We start from the raw sequence: 19,470 nt of genomic DNA on the forward strand, positions 1-19,470 counted from the left end.
GTTTTCATTATATTTCCCAGTCGCAAACGGACCGTGTTGGGCTAAAGACGTGAACATCGGGTCTAGAAATCGCTAGTGCTAAAGAGAGAAGCAACAAAATCAGTCAAAAACAAATACAATTCATAAACGAATAAACGAATATAATATGCAATAAATAATACTATATAGGAATCGACTCCATACTTTACACTCAAAAATAAAACAAAAATAATTCAAATAAAATTGAAAAATACCAACAACAACAACAACAACAACAATACGGTGCGTGCATGTGTGTGTGTGTGTTATATTATTTTTTTTTGTTTTGTTCTTAGAAGATTAAGAGGTCAACCAAACGATTGAGCGAACGAGCGGCGAGAGTGCAGTCTCCACAAAAAAAATAAAAAAATAAATAAAAAAAATATATATATATATATATACAAAAACAAAAACATATTCATCTCACATCTGTACAATCTGAACTGTGTGCGGGTTTTTTAAAGCGCGTTTTTGAGTGAAATCCGATGCCGCCTACGGCCTGAAAAGTGATTGAGATTTCAAAAGAATCTCGCAGTCAAAAATCAAGCGACAGCAAGAGAGAGCGAGAGGGAGTGTGGGAAAAGAGAAACACAAACACACATAAGCATGGAAACTCCCGCACATATGTTCGCAACGCGCTAACAGTTTTCCCACGCACACGGAAAAACTAAGCAAAACATTTTTCCGACCGCCCGCTGCCCGCTGGTCCAGCCCAAAAGTCCTTCAGCCCAATCGTATCGACAAGGCATATTATAATATTGAAATTGAATTTCGTGCTTAGTTCTTTGAGTAGGTTTCGTTTTTTTTTTTTTGTTTTGCGAACAACTGAGAAAATGACTTCACTGGTGTACGCCGTATTTCATATTGCAACGCTGCAATGCTCGGTACGGCCGGAGATATCGCCGTGCACCTGCGAAACGGGCAAGGCCTTCAATCACGTGGAGCTCTCCTGCGAGAAGCTGGAGTCCTTCAACGCGGTCGTCGATAGTCTGGCCAATAAGCTGAATCCCGATGTGAGCATCGATCTGAAGATAACCCATTCGCAGCTGGACGATCTGGAGATGAGATCATTTCGGGATATGAACTTTAATCTGTATAAGCTGCGCATGCAATGGAACGGACTCAGGTGAGTGTCGTTTGATTACTTTGTTGCTTTTGCTTTAGAGATGCGTCCCCTTTCCCCTTTCGGCGCCCGCCCAATCAACTCAATTATCGGCTAGATTTCAAGGCCAGGCCTTTACCCATATCTGGCGTACAGAATTTTCCGCTCGCTGTCTATCAATTTAGGTTCCTTAAACCCAATCAAAAAAAAAAAAAAACAACTCGAAAAATAAGAAATACAACAACAACAAAATATACGAAAATACGAGTACAATGTACTTGCAATAAATACAAAATTTAAAGAAAATGCGCTTCACGTGTTTACAGCCAATTTCTTGCATACTTAAAACAACAACAACAACAATTATCAACTGGACTTAAATTGGATCTCAATTGAGACCTGGGCGCAGGCGTCTAATTATGACCTGGCCTGCAAACTAAATGATTTAATTTCTCAATTAGGCAACTTGGGCAACTGCCCGGCCTGAGATCTGGGATCTGGCATCTGGGATCTGGCATCTGATAGCCATGCCACATGCAATTGAGACGAATTACAAATAGTTTTTTTGTTTTTTTTTGTGGCATTGCGACACGCGTCTACCAAAGTTTCCGAAAGTTTCCAAGTTCTCGCAGATTAGAAGATCTAGACGAAGCCAAACACAAACATATCGCTTCGTGCTTTGATTAAATTTTGTTGTTTTTTTTTTTTTCTTTCTCTCTGTCTTCTTTTTATTTTTATTGATAATTGAAATAGCCGAGTGGACAGTGTCTTATCAATTTTCTATATAAATACGTAGGCGCTCTCCCTCTCTCCCTCTCGCGCTCTCGCACGCATACATAGCCGAGCCAATGGGTATATATAGTAATTCCCCAGAGACATCCGACGTATACTTAATGCGTATGCAAAAACTGATAATTGCAATTTTTATTCGATTCGGGCCTGGAGCGAGCGCGACTTGCACGTTTTCTCTGTTGGCTGCGACTCTGAATGAATTTCAATTGAATGCACACACACACACACACACACACACACACCTACACACACATTAAAAATAGCAAATATAAATAAATATTGACACACAATGAAACAATATTAATATAATATGTGCACATTTAATATGCAGGCCTATTTCATAAGCGGGGTTCATTGATATTTGACTTTTGTCTCTTAATCAGCCGCAAAATCAAAAACAATAAATACAATTAAATATCAACAACAACAACAACGACATTCAAAACAATAATTGCCCGATATGTGCAAAGAAATTTCTGAAAAAAAAAAATGATTTAACTGCCAGTTAACTGACATCGGGTTATACAATTTCGCCTGACAATCGCTTTATCAGCGGGCCGCATCCATTTGTCAAACGTCAGCCAACAGTTGCAATTTCTGTGTGTGTAAAAAAAAAATTACAGTATATGGAAAATGATTTAATTACTAGAGCCTATTCGAATCAGTGTTATATATGCCTACATACATGTTAGGTACACTGCGCGAAAATATGTCATGCTGCAAATATATTCAAATTATGTTCGTAAGAGAATCTCTTTAAATATCAAGCATTTTTTCTCTAGCAAAAGTTTCTTCCTTTTTTTTTTTATTTTTAACATGCTTGATATTAAATTTGTTCAGTTTCTTCAGATTGCAATATTATTATACTCAAGATAAGATGAGATTAAAAGGTATTTTATCAAATTTCCAATCAAATCTTCACTTATATTTGAGCATTATCACTCGTTCATTTTTTTGAGTGTAGCGCATATGCAACGCCAATTCGATTCGATTCGATTGCCCGCGGCGCGAGCGCGTGCTGCCGCTGCCTCTGCCTCTGCCGCTGCCGCTGCCTCTGTCGCTGCCCAGTGAAAACTTTTTACATTGATGTCAATTTAATATAATTGACCTATTGCCTTAATATCGCGCTCTGACCAAATCATGCCACAGGCCAGGCCACTTCAGCGAGTCAGCCAGGAAAACATACGCTCCGCTGCAAGTGTGTGTGTGTGTGTGTGTGTGTGTGCTGAGTGTGTTTGTGTGTGTGTGTGTGTGTGTGTGTGTGTGTGTGTGTGTGTGATATGCTAATGAGTTCGTATCAACAACGCGTGGCCTTACGATCGAAAATGCTTTAACTAATAAAGCTTTCTTTCCTAGAAGCTTGGAAATCTAGTACTTCCCATTTGTTTTATTAATAATTGGAATATTATCTTTGTCAAAATATTGTGGGATAAACGAGTTCAAACCCTTGAGCTTAACTTTGGGCAGCTCAGGCAAACTTCAAAACTTGCTCACTTTCTAATGATATATGATCAAAGCTTGCTTTCGGAAAAACTCTTCTATATATAAATAGATTTATATTTATTTAATTATTATCGAGAAGATGGGGCTACAATTTTAATTCAATTCAATTTACATTTCCCAAATATATCTGATATAAATGCATATTAAGTAGATGTAACAAACTTGAACTTCCTTTTGAAGTTTGAATATATTTCATATATATAAAGCACATTTTCATTTTGAATATTGTTTAAAAACTGAACTGAAAAGCATTCAACACTTTTAACTAATTTTCAATTGGTTCGGAATATAAAAGAATGCTTGATAATTTTGTTATTGATGATAATTTTTTGGGCTCAAAACATCTTTGATAAAAGAACATAATTAAACTATGTCCAGTTGTCCAAAATACTTCACAGATTCTTGGCTTGAATTATAAAATGTTATCCTAAATAAATATATAATAAAATAAACGAAGAGATTTTTACAGAAATTCTTTCTTAGGATGTTTTTAATTTCAAGAATTTTACTTTTAATATTTTTCTAATAAGAGAATCCTGGAATGTAGATCCTTTGGCTGACACTCTCTTTTTTTTTCTCTTTCTCTTTCTAACAAAAAATCCGCTTCTTTCCGCAGAAGCAGTAGAACTTTTAGACTGCAATTCAATTTGACAAATTCCACACAATTAGCTGTCCCAAGCGCATTTTAGACTTTTACCTACCTATAAAAAAAAAAAAAAAAAAACCAAATGGCAGCAGATTTGTGGTCTTTCGAATGTGTGTGAGCTGTATATATATAAATGCGAGTATGTGAATTGGCTGTGATAAGAGCAGCTGTTTTAACGATTCGATGAGCTCGTCATAAGTTTATGACTGGCGCCAACTTTATAATGTGATTTTAATGATCATTTTTACGATCGCCGACTGATCACAATGCGACTTGTATTCAAAAAAAATGTTTCAATTTTTGTCAACAATATTTTTGATTTGTTCTGGGGTTTTCTAACGAAATAGATAGTATTAGTTTGGCGTGCTCTTAAGTCGGGTCCAGAGACTGCAAATTGAATGGGACGTGTGGATTGTGCGATTGATGCATTGATTACTTTTGTTTTGTTTTCTCAGGCTGATAAGCCATGCGAGCCATGCGACATGGCAATGTCTTGATGTGTAGAGAGCACATCAAATTGCATATATAAATACGTTTATGTATATATATATGTGTATATGTGCCTGATTATACAGTTGAGGAGTAGTTCAATGAGTGCAGCCCTGACAAAAGTGCGAAAAGTGTTGAGTACGATAGCTACATAATTTATTATGGAATATTCCAAGTACAAACCGGCCAAGTGATAACAAGCCAACTACTTCAATCCAGTGTATATAATATATATTTATATATACTTATGAATATGCTGCGCAATGTTTTGCTTTAAGAAAGTAAACAATCGACAAGAAAGTTTACACTAACTTGATTCTTTATTTTCGTTAATGTCTTCTTCTCAATTAGCTGAAAAAGTGAATGAAAAAAATTGAGACCTAATGAATACTTGGAAATGGAATGTTCCGTTGTTTCTGTTATTGTTATTTGTAATTGTTATTGTTATTATTGTTATTGTTTTTTTTTGTCTCCCTGGGGTCAGCTTAGTTTGAGCGGGAGGGAGACGGCGACAGCCTGAGCGACAGAGAGAGAGAGAGAGAGCGCGAACGCGAGAGAGACCCAATTGAATTTTATTATTACGTTCAATCAATGATCAAGAGGCCAAGTTAGGTCGTGTGACAATTATATGACTGACGTTAAGGAATTGTCCGTATATCTACATATACATATCTCGTTTATACATATATATATATATATATAGCAACATGTGTATCTCGTTTGATACGCGCTCAAGTTCAACGCGCGCTCTGCATCCACTCATTATAGATACAATATAGTCGGTATCTATTGCAGCCGGCTGGGTATATCGTACATGCATCATCCTTGCAATCGTTGAGTCTGTTTTTCCTCATTACATAATCAACGCTTGACAAGCAACTTGCTCCGCTCTGCGGGCAATCAATCAAGATCAAGTGTCTCGGAACGCTCAGGCGCTTCTATAAATAGATGCCTGCCAATCAGTGCAGGAGGCTATTGGAGGCTGCTGCCAATAACGGCGCCAAGGATGTCCACTGGCTGCCAGCGGGCAATTTGCACGCCATCATCCCAGCCAACCAGCCGTCCAGCCGGCCAGCAGCAGCACCAGCAGCCAGTTCCCAGCCCAGTTCCCATCATGAATAATGCGACCATTTGGCGCCCCGACGGCGACAACTTAATAGCCGCTTGCAGCCATCGATAAAGATATAAAAACACGAATAGAAAAAGAGGGGTACGGGAAGAGATACAGGTACAGAAGTTGATTTAGATACAGGCACCGATTCACTTAGAGATATCGACTCAGATACAGATACAAGTGCATATTCAGATACAGATACAAGTGCATATTCAGATACAGATACAATTAAATATACAGATACATATTTATATAGGTGCAGATACAGATACAGATACAGATACAGATACAGATACAGATACAGATACAGATACAGATACAGATACAGATACAGATACACATACAGATACAGATACAGATACAGATACAGATAAGATACAGATACAGATACAGATAGTACAGATAAGATACAGATAAGATACAGATACAGATACAGATAAAGATACAGATACAGATACAGATACAGATACAGATACAGATACAGATACAGATACAGATACAGATACAGATACAGATACAGATACAGATACAGATACAGATACAGATACAGATACAGATACAGATACAGATACAGATACAGATACAGATACAGATACAGATACAGATACAGATACAGATACAGATACAGATACAGATACAGATACAGATACAGATACAGATACAGATACAGATACAGATACAGATACAGATACAGATACAGATACAGATACAGATACAGATACAGATACAGATACAGATACAGATACAGATACAGATACAGATACAGATACAGATACAGATACAGATACAGATACAGATACAGATACAGATACAGATACAGATACAGATACAGATACAGATACAGATACAGATACAGATACAGATACAGATACAGATACAGATACAGATACAGATACAGATACAGATACAGATACAGATACAGATACAGATACAGATACAGATACAGATACAGATACAGATACAGATACAGATACAGATACAGATACAGATACAGATACAGATACAGATACAGATACAGATACAGATACAGATACAGATACAGATACAGATACAGATACAGATACAGATACAGATACAGATACAGATACAGATACAGATACAGATACAGATACAGATACAGATACAGATACAGATACAGATACAGATACAGATACAGATACAGATACAGATACAGATACAGATACAGATACAGATACAGATACAGATACAGATACAGATACAGATACAGATACAGATACAGATACAGATACAGATACAGATACAGATACAGATACAGATACAGATACAGATACAGATACAGATACAGATACAGATACAGATACAGATACAGATACAGATACAGATACAGATACAGATACAGATACAGATACAGATACAGATACAGATACAGATACAGATACAGATACAGATACAGAAACAGAAACAGAAACAGAAACAGAAACAGAAACAGAAACAGAAACAGATACAGATACAAATTACACATAATTAAAAAACTTTGATGATGATGATGAACCCTTTTTTAAAGCTTATCGTTCATCATAAAAAATCTTTGGTAGAACTATTTTTTGTATTGCCTGGAAAAAACTTATATACATCTACAAATCTGCTTTGAAATTCGAAACAGTCTTTGAAAATTGAGAATTATAGAATTAATTGATAATTGAAAAATTGAAAATTGATATTTACAAGCTATGCAAAAGCTTTTTTCTCCAATGTGTTGTTTAGATGTCTGACTTATTACTTAAAAAGGGATTAAGTTAAAGACTAAAGCTGTTAGGAAGTAAATCAATAGTAAATAAATTAAATACTGTTAATATTTCTTAAAGCTCAAAGCTCTGTCAAAGGTCTTTCTAATGTTTTATTTATAACAGTTTGGCACATATCCTCAGACATCATTGTCGCTTTAAGCCAGTGTCATTGTCACTTGCGAGCCAAAAAGTATGCAATAGAAATTTTGAAGATTAGATTTGAAGAGATTTGTGAAATACCCCTTACTCAATGCTGAGTAAAGTACGAATTATGAAATCTAGAAGTTCGATTCCATCCCACTCAAATCTAGTAAAGGCCATTTATAGATGTATTTTTGGTATTTCCGAATCTAATTTTTGGGTAATGTCATTTAATTATTCTATTTTCTGTTTTTATATAATTTTGATGCTATTTATAGATCGCTGCCAGAGCTGCCATTTCGCGGGTTATCGAATGTCACCTACTTAAGCGTCGGCGACAACGAACTCGACGAGATTCCGAAGCACGTCTTGAATCACATGCCGCTGCTCCAGACCCTGGACATTGGGCGCTGTAACATACGAGCCGTGCAGCAGGACGATCTGAAGGGCATCCAAATGGTAACGAATCTGATCTTGCCCAGCAACAACATAACCCGGCTGGATCGTGGCGCCTTTCCGCTCAGCCTGCTCATCCTGCATTTGGGCCGCAATCAAATCGAGTCGCTGAACGGTTCGCTCCACGAACTGACCAAGCTGCAGTCGCTGTTCATCAATGCGAACAACATCAGCGATCTGGATGGCGAGCTGCCGGATGGCAGCAAGCTGCGTCTGCTGATGGCGCACAACAATCGGCTGGAACGACTGCCCGGGAACATGGCCAGCATGAACGATCTGGAGACGATACATCTGCACTTCAATCGACTGAGATCGTTCGATCGTGTGCTGAGGAATGCGCAGTTTCTGAACGAACTGTTTGCGAACAACAATGAGCTGGAGTTTTTGGCCCAGGATGACTTTCAGGCGTGCCGCCAGATGGAGACCCTCAATCTGGCCTGCAATCATATACGCTCGCTGAACTCCTCGCTGCATCCTATGGCCAAGCTGAAGATTGGCAACTTTTCGTTCAACGACATTGACGAGTTTTCCATGGAGGAGCTGCACGGCCTGCGCTCCCTCAAGATACTCGATCTCTCCTACAATCGCATCCAGCGCCTACTGCCCGGGCACAAGCACATGCCGGAGCTGCCGCTGATCGATCTGCGTCTCGATCACAATCAGATCATAACCCTGGACTCGGCGCTGGCCGGTTTGAGCAATCTGCGCATACTCAGCCTGCCGGAGAACCGCATCGAGTACATTATGCCAGGCGACCTGAACGGCATGAATCGCCTGGAGATTCTCGACTTGACCAGCAATCAACTCGTGGAACTGAAGCAGCTGGAAACGGTAGGTCCAGAGTCTGAGTTCCCTTCGCATTTGGCATCAAGCAACGTTTTGTTTATTTTCGCAGACTCTGCTGCCCAACCTGAAGATCCTGAAAGTGGCCTACAACAATATTAGCAAGCTGGAGCGCGACTTTTATGGGCTGCCCGTGCTCTGCCAGGTCAACTTGACCAACAATCAAATCACGACCATCTCCAGCGAACTCGTCACCAACACGCGCTGCAAGAATCACAATGTGCCCGGCAAACTGGAGATACATCTCGATGGTGAGTACCTCAAATACACTGAGAAAAATCGCATTTATACCTCATTGAATAAGCAAAAATCAAGCTAAGAGCTCTTGACATAAGCTTAAAGCGTGCGTAATTTAAGATTAGTTAAAACTGTCTGAGAATAAGTCAGAAACTATTTTAAATTTACAAAAACAAAACAAAACGAACTTAGTTCAAGTTCATCCTTACTAAAAAAAGGTTTAATTCAATTAGGAATTTAATACTTAAATTAAGTTATCCATATGATTGATCAGGAGAAAGAAATGAGTCAATGTAAAAGCTTTATATGTCCGTCTGTCTCAGTCGGATACTGGAATACCTCATCAGTTTCCTGTTCGAGTTCGAAAACCGATTAAGAAATACCTTCAAATTCCCTCAGTCGGTACCACGAATTGAAAAAACTCTTAAAAACTGACCCCTTGCTGTGGTTGTATCGTGTGTGTGGGATTTGGTGGACTAAGAGTTCGAGCCTTTAGCTATTGAGCTTATGTATGAAGGATGAAGGATGATGGATGTTTCCAAATGAGGACCAGGCCACGTTAAGCAAAGGAAACGAGACACGTATATCAATATTTTGGATATCTCCAGTATCAGAACCTATAAGATCTGAAGACCTGAATTGGGAATATTATTATTATTATTATGATTAGTATGGATAAAGACCTTCATCAAGAACATAAATGATTACTGAGACCTACGACTAAAACAATGCCCGGATCCCTGCGTTAGCGATGGATTCGAACCGGGGTCCTTCTTAATAAATTGCTTAAATGAAAGTCGTTTGATGAAAAAATCTGGCAAGATCTGCTTGAATTAAATATTATTCATTTCCATAAGCAGAATTTCTTATTCTCCTAATATCGATAAATATCGATTTTGAAGAAAGGTTTCTTGGGGCATATCTCGGGCACCAAAAGAGCTAGGGACATCAATTAAATAATTAATAATATTTGTATATTTAACATAATTTATTTATATGCTATATCGTATTGTATTACATTCGCTCAGACAATCCCATCATGTGTGATGTGCGCCTGAACGAGCTGTGCCGTTTGATGGCCGCGCAGGATGCGCGCATTCGCGGCCGTTCGCAGTGTTTCGAGAATGACCAGGAGGTGTGCACGGTGCTGCCAATGCTGTACAAGATCGATCTGCCGCTGCTGGTGACCAAGCTGAAGATCGGCGATGCCGAGGACGCCAAGCCTTTGGTCCAGATGCTGGTGCCGTCGCCCATTCTGATCAAGAACAACGATGAGCTGCTGCCGCCGTTAATTGCAACGCTGGGCCAGCCGCTGATCAATCCGGTCATAATAGCTGCCCAACCGCCGCCGCCGCTGCTGCTGGCCACCACAACCCCGCCGGCGCCGCCGCTGCTGCACTTGGAGCTGAACAACACGACGACGAGCACAACAACAACAACAACAACAACAACGACAACAACGAATCCGCCCGTAATCAGTCCGGTGACAACGCCTGCGCCCGTAAGTCAGCCGCTGGCAACGCCGGAAATGGTGACCACCACAGCGCCGACCACAACGACGACGAGCACAACGACGCCGCAACCAAATGATACGCTGCCCATTGTCCTGGACATAGAGGAGCCCAATCTGACGGACTCTGTCAAGCCGAGTCACATGAATGCCACAGCTAGCGATTTCCCCCGCACACTGGAGCAGTTGGAGGAGCAGAAGCAGTTGAAGCTGGAGCAGGAACAGGAGCAGCTGCAGCCGCCGCTGATGCCGGCTGCCGTCGCCGAGCAGCACGAGCAGCGCGTCGCCGATACGGTGGCCAAAACAGAGTATGAGACGGTCGAGTATATACCGAATGTGCTGCTGGCGACGACGCCGCCGCCGCCGCCGCCGACGAGCAAATCGAATCTGCTCGAGGAGGATGCCGATTCGCAGTCCAATTCGGTGCACGAGGAGTATCCGTCGGTGCTGCTGGGCGACTCGGAGCATGCGGCACAGAATCTGCAAATACCCGAGGAACCGCCGGAGGAGTGAGCAGAGTGTGTGCCAAAAAAAAAAAAAACAAAAAGAAAACAACAAAAAAAAACCAGAAAAAAAAACACGCACAACAATTATTTAAATAAAAAATAGGCGCTGGCAGGCGTGGGCGTTGGGTGTGGGGGCGTGGCATGCATCGAGCAGCGTAACGAACAATTTGGATTGTATGTCTTAAGTTAATTTAGTTTCTATGATTTTCGATTTAAGCGTTTCGAGCGTTTCAGTTTTCAAAAGAAGAAAAACCGAACGAAAAAAAAGAACCGAAAGAAAAACCGGAAAATTCGTTCGGAATTTACGTGAACCCAAGGACAGATCGACGGACTGCGACCGGGGACTGGCTTAAGTTTTAAGTTGATTACTGGGCGGGTGGGGGTGGGCGTGGCGAGGGTACGCGGGGGCAGCTTGTCTGGCCAGTAAGTGACAGCGAATATAAATATTTAATAACTGTATACACCATATGTACGTTGAAAAGTTTACAAGTAGGTACTTAGAGTTAAACAAAAGGAAAAAGCGAAAACAACAAAAAAATATATATAAACAAAAAACAAACATCGAGTTAATGTTAAAGAACGAGAAAAACACACACAAACACACACATACACTCACACAGACGTAGCAACGCACATAAACACAAAAGAAAAAAATATATATTGTTATCAGTTGGTTAACAAATGAATTTAGTTTGTAGCACGTAATTATATAAACAAATAAATGAAAATGGTATTCTAAATAAAGTCGTAAATAAACAGAAAGAAATCGGTTCGACATAACAATTTAGAGCTTGATAATCAACTCAGGCGCACAATTCGAATTTCAAATCTTACCGCCTTAAAATCGAAACGAATTCAAAGTAGTGTTAAAAATGTACAAATGTTATTTACCGAGTTAAGTAAATCAACCTATCGATGTTATCGTGATAGCAGAATTATGTTAATGCAATATGTTATAGATGTGCAACAAAACATTCACGCTGTTATCTAACTGCAGTCGTTGAAATAATGACATCTTATATTTTGGTCAAGTTTTAGCTTGTTCCAATGACAATACTGATATAAATTGCCACTATTATAGCTTTAATTTTTGGCATTTTATATTTTTAGATTTTATTTAATTGACAATTAAGCCATGCCGTGTAATCGATAGCTGGCAACACGTAGTTGCTACTCTACGTTATATCGATATATCGTTTCTTTGCCTATTGTTTTAGTAATACCATCGTCAGCGAGTGGAGACGGAGCAAAACAGCAGCAGAAAAAGAAAGCAAACGCAAAAGCCATACAAAACAAGAAAATCATTGCTCTGTTTCATATTATATTTGGCTAATATTCGTGTTCGGTGCAACAAACAAAAAAAAAAAAGTGTAAATAACGCCCACGCGTGCCCTACGACATACACATACAATTAGTTTCCACTGCAATTCTGTTGACGTCGCCGTTGTTGTCATCGTCTTGTGACTGTCGGGCATATTTAAAAAGAAAGTCGTAAAAATATAAAACTAGCTGGGAGGAGTAGTTTTCGTTGTTTCTTGGAGCCCCACACACATCACACCACACACACGCGCACACATACACATACACCTACACAGACATACATTCACGCACACACACACACGGACTAGCCAACTGCAGGCAACACAACGCGCAGTGCGGAGAGAAGTCAGAAGTATTGCAGCAGGTAAGCGGACGTGGGCAGCGTTTGGGGCGAGCATTTCTCTTTAGTTTTCTTTCATTTGTATTTGTTGCTCGCAATTGGCAGCAACTATTTTTTTTTGTTTCGTGTTTTTTTGTTGTTGTTGTTATTACTGATTTCGAAATAGTTGCCATTTGTTGTTTATGCATTTGGCAGCGTATGCCTAGCATATTGTACATATACATATGTGTATGTGTATGTGTATGTGTGTGTACGTCATCTTATACTACTATACTTCACTTAACGGAAGTTGTTATAATTTGTATATAAAAATATATAAACTGTGGGCTTATTTGTTGTAGTCGTCGTAGTTGTAGTTCATTTTATTTCTTTTTTTTTTTTTTTTTGTTCGTATTTATCATTTTGTTGATAACAGTTTGCTGCTGTATTTTCGCCGGCTCGTTTCGCCGTGCCGCCGGCCGCCGCGACGCGCCGCGGCTTAGTCATAGCCGGGGCATTTGGAACTGGTTTATGTTGCCCATTTCGCCGTATTAGAAGTGACTAATATGAATGAAGGTGTCGCATATATCGGTTGTCAGTGCATACCAACATGGACATGTAGACAAATGTGCTCACAAATAAGTAGTTATGAAATCTAATCGCATTTTTCCTTTCGAATTGTTATCAAACGGGTACACGTACGCACACACGCACAGCAACTCACACACACACACACACACACACACACACAATGCACACGCCCCAAATTGTACGCCGCCCGCATGCACCAAAATGCAACATTCAAATCGAAGATGAGAGACAGTGCAAGAGAGAGTGGGAGAGAGAGAGAGCGCGCGCAAGATCAGAGGCCTGCACAGTGGGCTGAGCGCTATGCAAATGCGCTGACCTTCGACTAGACATTCCCCCATTATCGATTCCACACATTCGCAACGTTGTGCTAAACGATAAAACGGACAGGTCGCTCAGACAAAGGGGTTCCTAATAGCATTAGACAACACACAGCACACAACACGAACAAAGAGCACATAATAATTTGTTCTAATGTGCGCAAGTGGCTGTAGTTGTTGTTGTTGTTGTTGCTGGTGAACGCCATTTAAATCACGTTCGTATCAATTCGCATCACGCACTCATTCGCGCTCGCTCAGTCTCGCTTGTGATCTCGATCTCGGCAAAGCTCTCGTCCGCTGCTGCAGTGTGCTTCCGCTGCGCGAATTGTTTTTTAGTCTACGTTCATTGAACTTGACGTTAAATTCAAGGCTCTCCTTGCCAGAAAGTACAACACAAGCCGTTCAGTTTATACACACACACACACATATATATATACACTAATATATTTTTGGCAATAAAAACGTCGCCGTCGCGGAAAAAGTCAAGTGCAAAAATAAAGCGCCACAACAAAGAAAGTGCGCGTCGTAACGCTTGCTCTCTCTTTTTAGCTTATTGCTTGTTTGCGTCTGGCATTCAATTGCCCAAGTTCAGGCCAATGCACCTCCCCCTCATTTTCAATTCCTTTGACTTCACTTGCTTGTTTTCCTTTTAATTTTTTTTTTTTTTGTCTTGTGCGACATTTAATTGAATTATTCGTGTTGCCTTATTTCTTCTATTTCTGCTGCAGCTAGCAGCGAGAGTCGGAGACTGAGAGCAAACCACAAACAAAACAAACAAACCGTTAAAGACCGGCCCGCATTTAAAGCTTGCGCTCTCTCTCGCTCTCTCTGATCTTCACGCACGGCCCATATTACAACTCGGCAGCGGTCAATGAATCCCGCAGCATTCACAAAAACACGAACACACACACACACACACACACACAAAACTGTGCATATACATATACGAATACCCGTTCGACTAGTTTCGAACTGAGCTTTTCGAGCTTGAGTTCGAGTTCTGCACGTAGTTTCTTTTCAAGCCGGCTTTAATATGTGTCAAGTGCGTTCCTCACACTTCGTTGGCAACTACGCATTCCAACTCGTTCTAGAATCTTAATGTTGAAATATCAGTGTTTACCTGACCACGAGTGAAATAAATAAAATAAAATCTTAATACTGGCTGATATCTTATCAGCTTAAAGTGAGCTACGACATAAAGACTGTGTGTGTGTGTGTGTTTGTGCGTGTTTTCGCAGATTTGTGACGTACATAATTGTCGATTAGCTTTTTTCAGCAACATTCCCGTTTTTTTTATTAGCATTGGCAACTTTTTCAAGTGTATTCGAAATTAGAACTTTTTGTTGGACTTTGGCTTTGTTTATTTATTTCTTCTCAAAAGTTGAAGGTCTTCTGCATTAATTCTTGTTCTTTCAGTGATTAAAAATGCATTTATTATAATTTTGCATTTTGCATAACGCCGCTTAGCTGCAATTTTGCCTATTCCAAACATGCTTTCCCATTATTTCCGGTACTTAAAAATACCCTACCCCATTGTCGCTGTCTGTTCGTGGCATTTGTGTGGCTTCTTAGCAATTTGCATAGCCTGGGGCGCGCTGAAAGAGCATATTAGCAGGGTCGTGAGTTCCAGAAGTATGTTTACTTTAATTCATCGAATCATCTGGCAGATATTTATCTCTAAATTCTTCCCCTCTTATATGTATTTTCCTTCTATTGTACGAAATGTGGGCAGGTGCTGTATAGCAGTCAGCTTTTGTCTGTCAGTGAAGAGTATTTGAGATGCGACCAGTTCCGCAGCTTTTCGAAATTTGCCCGTACTATTTTGTTTGCTTCATTTTCTTTACAAATTGAATTACAAGTTCCTCCTCTATTCTGCCTAGTAAAAGTCTTCTTCTCACTCTGTTGAGGTGTGTTCCAGACTTGAACTTGGATCCTAGCGCGGACTCTGTTTGGTTTCGTTATTCATAAGTTTTTAAAATTTATATTTCTTTGTTGCACTCTCGGTATATGTGTATTTCTAACTAATCTTTTGGTGTACTTTACTTGTGCACATTTGTATATTTAACCACAACGACAAAATATTTATCTTATATATACATACATATGTACTTTTATACTACGTATTTTGACTGTATTATCTTGTATCTCATACTTAGCTTGCTTTGGAGCACTTAAACAGCAAAACAAAAACTAAAACCAAAAACAAAATATAAAGCTAAAGAACAAATTCAAGCAATTTAAAAGAAAAACACCTTCTATATATAGCATATAGAGAAAGCAAAGCAAAAAATTTACCGAAAACAAATCTACTTGTATAAGTCAAACGCAATAGAAAAAAAAACAAACCGAAAAGTAAGTCTTAATGTTTTCTTTGCATAATCATTTACTAAACAAAAAATACACCGCCTATGATTAATTGTATACATATTAATTAACTACTTGTAAAATGACACTAAATTAATATGAACGTGGCTTATAATGTTTTGTATGCGACGAGTCTGAAGAAGCTTTAAGCTCTCAGACACTTAATTCAAGTGTCTGTTCAAGCTGAAGCTTGTGCGACGAGTCTGAAGAAGCCTTAAGGTCGCAGATACTCAATTTATGTGTCTGTTCAAGCAAAAGCTTTATGCGAAAAGCTTGAATGCCAAGCATTTCCGTGGAACTTTAAGCAGAGCTTTAAGCTTAATCTTCAGACTCCAGTCGCATGCAATAGTATACAAAAGTAGCCAAGTATTTGCCTTGTTTTGAAAAGTAAAAACAACACGCATTTGTTTTTGAGTTTTGAACACAACACAACACACAGATACAGATACACCCACACTCTCTCTCACACACACACACACACACAAAACCCACACACGTAATAGTTTATCAAAATATTGAATTAAGCACAGTCTCGGAAATCGGATGCGCCCCTGTGCGATATATTGGAATTTGTTTGTGTTCTCGTGTTTGTGTTGATTATTTTTCCCTATAAACATTTATATATATACAAATATATGTATATATATATATATATAATTAAGTTTTGCACGTTAGGTTACTATAAAAAAATATATTTCAATTTATTATTTTCACTTAACGGCTACTTTTGTTGAGTACATTCAGATTTGCTTCCCGAATATGAACTGATTTATCTAACTGTTGCGGTCGCTTAGCAAACTTCGCTTTGAGAGAGTTTGAGTCAAAATTGAGTGAAGTTTGAGCTGCGTCAGCAATTATGCGTGGGATAGTACTCTGATGGGAACATTGACAGTGGCGTGATATTTAGGGTGAATTGTTTATGTCTACCAAAGGGGGACAGTTTGATCTTGACCAATGTCGATGTTATCACCAGGCTCTTTGTTTACAATATTAGAAATGTTTATAATTGTGCTTATGCTTATGTGCTAAGTTATGTTAAAGGGTGGGTGCGACTATGGATATGTCACTCCCCCAACCATTAGAAAAGTGCCTGTCCTCAGGTGTTTAAGTTTGGATATAGTGTAACATTTTCTTCTTTTACAATTGGTATATCTCCTATTATTGTAGGTGTTTCTTCTACTTTGGGTTTTTTATATTTTATAATTAATTTCTTAGGTATGCTTTTGAACTTATATGTCAAATACAGTGTTAAACTTATTAATATGATTACAAATATGGTTATTGTAATTATCTGGAATACATTGTTAAATTTTGTATGTGCATTTATAATTTGTTTCGTTTGTACAAACGAAAGTGGTTCTAATTTTATAACATCATTGCTTACGTAAATGCTTTGAGTATAATCTAACATATTGTTTGAAATTGAAATTTCATTAATTTGCAATGAACAATTAAAGATTTTTATTATATTGTCTCCTTCTATTGTTATTTCGTTATTTATACAATTATGGTTTAATATAGTTTTTGGTAAATTCCAAGTTAAAATTATATTTGGTTCTATGTAGTTGATTTGAAAATTTTGCAAAATTTTAGTATAACTACATTCTGATGTTATTTGGTTTAAAATTCCTGTTAAACATTCATTATTAATTAATTTTTTTGTTTCTCTGCTATAAACTTTTTTATCTTGGGTAAAATATTTTTCATGAGCTATTTCTGTCAAAATATTATTATTTTCATCCGGGTATGGAATTATTTCGAATACCGGGCTTTTTATTATTTCTCGAGGAATATGGGATATTATAAGTATTTCGTTTGTATCTGATTTAAACCAAGTGGAAGTTTTTGTATTCAACAATTTCTCAGAATTAACATGCAACAAATAGTCATGTTTTAGTAATTTTGGGTTAAAAATTCCTAATCTTGTGAGCTGCATTCCCATCTCAATGTCTTCTATATATTCTGTAAAGTGTTGTAAGTTAAATATAAGGATATCTAATTTCTTTCCTTTTTGTTTCTCTTGATCTAGTTCGTTCATGATTTCTATTCCTTTGTTTATAGCTTCTATTATGTAATTTAATTCGTTAACCTGGACGCTGTTTTCTGCTAAGTTGCTTATTTTTTGTTCAATTTCTGCTTTGTCTTCTTGATCTAATGTTCCAAATAAGTATTTATATGCTGTTCCTACTATGTTAACTAAACCTCTTTTGCTGCGTTTGGCTATTTTTAAGCCGTTTATTTCTCTGTTTAATTTTTCTACTAGGTATTCGATTTGTATAAGGTTATTGAATTCTTTACTTTGTTCAATTAAATTGTTAAAAGTTTCTTCGGTTTTTGTTATATTAACCGTTAAACAGTGGAATTCGTAATCTGTCGGAATGTCTATGGTTCCTGTTTTAAATATGAGATATCCGTTATGGGCTTTGATAGGATTAATTTCAATACTCTGTGCATTTATATGGTTTACAGTTATTGATAGTAATATTATAATAATTAATTTAAGCTGGTGCTTGTATGTTTTGATCGCTGTCTGTTGTTGACCTGTAATTGTTATATTTGCTTTGATTAGTCTTCTTTTTCTTTTTAAATTTGGTTTTGTAATGTGTTATTTTCCTGCCTCTGTTAGTTTCCTCAAAATGTTTGTCGTCGATTTGTCTTAGTTCTCCTGTTTTCTTGAACGGGGTTGTCGTCTTTGATTTAACTAACGGTGAGTGTTTGTATCTAGTGTCAATTTCATAATTTGTTCGTTTTTTGTTGAGATTATTTATTAGTTTTTCTTTATTAGCTTGAGTGTCATACTCTGGTGTACCTGCATATATGAATATGTCCGCTGGTGTTCTGTTAGTCGTTTTGTGCTTTGTTTTATGATTGTACGTGTAGAGTATAGTTTCAAATTTTGTAAGTTTATTTTCGACGTCTGAGTCGCTGTTAATGATTCTTAGTTTTTCGTTAACTGTCTTATGAAATCGTTCTACGTCGGATATACCATTTTTACTAGTGGTTATATTAATATTTACTGCTTCTGATTTTAGCCATAATTGTAAAGCTGTACACATAAAAGCTGAGTCTTTGTCTGCCTTTATTTCGATGGGTTTACCCATTTGGTTGAACACTTGTAATATAGCTCGTTTGGTTTCTAGCCAGTCTCTACTTTTTATTTCTATTAATGATGCAAATTTTGAATAGATATCAATGCAAGATAAAAATTGTTTATCTCCTACTATGTAAAAATCCATTACATATTTTTCTCGGATATTAGCGATTTCCGGAGTTATTTCGAAAGTTAATTTTGTATCCCTGTGTTCTGTTTTTGCGATGTTGCAAATCTCACATTCATTTATTAGATTTTGAATTAAATTTTGATAATCTGGGAAATAGTGGGTTTCTTTGAACCAATTGATAGTTTTTTCAATTCCTGGATGTAATAATTCTTTGTGCTTTTTTAATATTAATT

General features: G+C 38.0%; 2 protein-coding genes across 4 annotated transcripts in view; both read left to right on the top strand.

Moving 5' to 3' along the window:
- Positions 1-12,523, top strand: ltl (larval translucida). Its single transcript, XM_002046636.4, has 4 exons — positions 1-1,144; positions 7,832-8,840; positions 8,905-9,103; positions 10,118-12,523. Exons 1-4 carry the CDS (start codon positions 852-854, stop codon positions 11,110-11,112), a joined length of 2,496 nt encoding a protein of 831 aa, XP_002046672.1. The 5' UTR covers positions 1-851; the 3' UTR covers positions 11,113-12,523.
- lqf (epsin homolog lqf) overlaps positions 12,337-19,470 on the top strand; it is a 16,698-nt gene continuing 9,564 nt past the window's right edge. The window contains exons 1-2 of one of the 3 annotated variants that reach the window (XM_070208098.1): positions 13,920-14,038; positions 15,809-16,004. In XM_070208098.1, coding sequence (XP_070064199.1) covers position 16,004 — 1 coding nt within the window. In that variant the 5' untranslated portion in view covers positions 13,920-14,038; positions 15,809-16,003. Of the gene's footprint in view, positions 12,790-13,919; positions 14,039-15,566; positions 15,656-15,808; positions 16,005-19,470 lie in introns of those variants that run through there. The other 2 variants (XM_070208097.1, XM_015175657.3) reach the window with 2 other exon arrangements.

The sequence above is a fragment of the Drosophila virilis genome, chromosome 3 (genome assembly GCF_030788295.1).
Source record: "Drosophila virilis strain 15010-1051.87 chromosome 3, Dvir_AGI_RSII-ME, whole genome shotgun sequence".
NCBI classification, from domain to species: Eukaryota; Metazoa; Arthropoda; class Insecta; order Diptera; family Drosophilidae; genus Drosophila; species Drosophila virilis.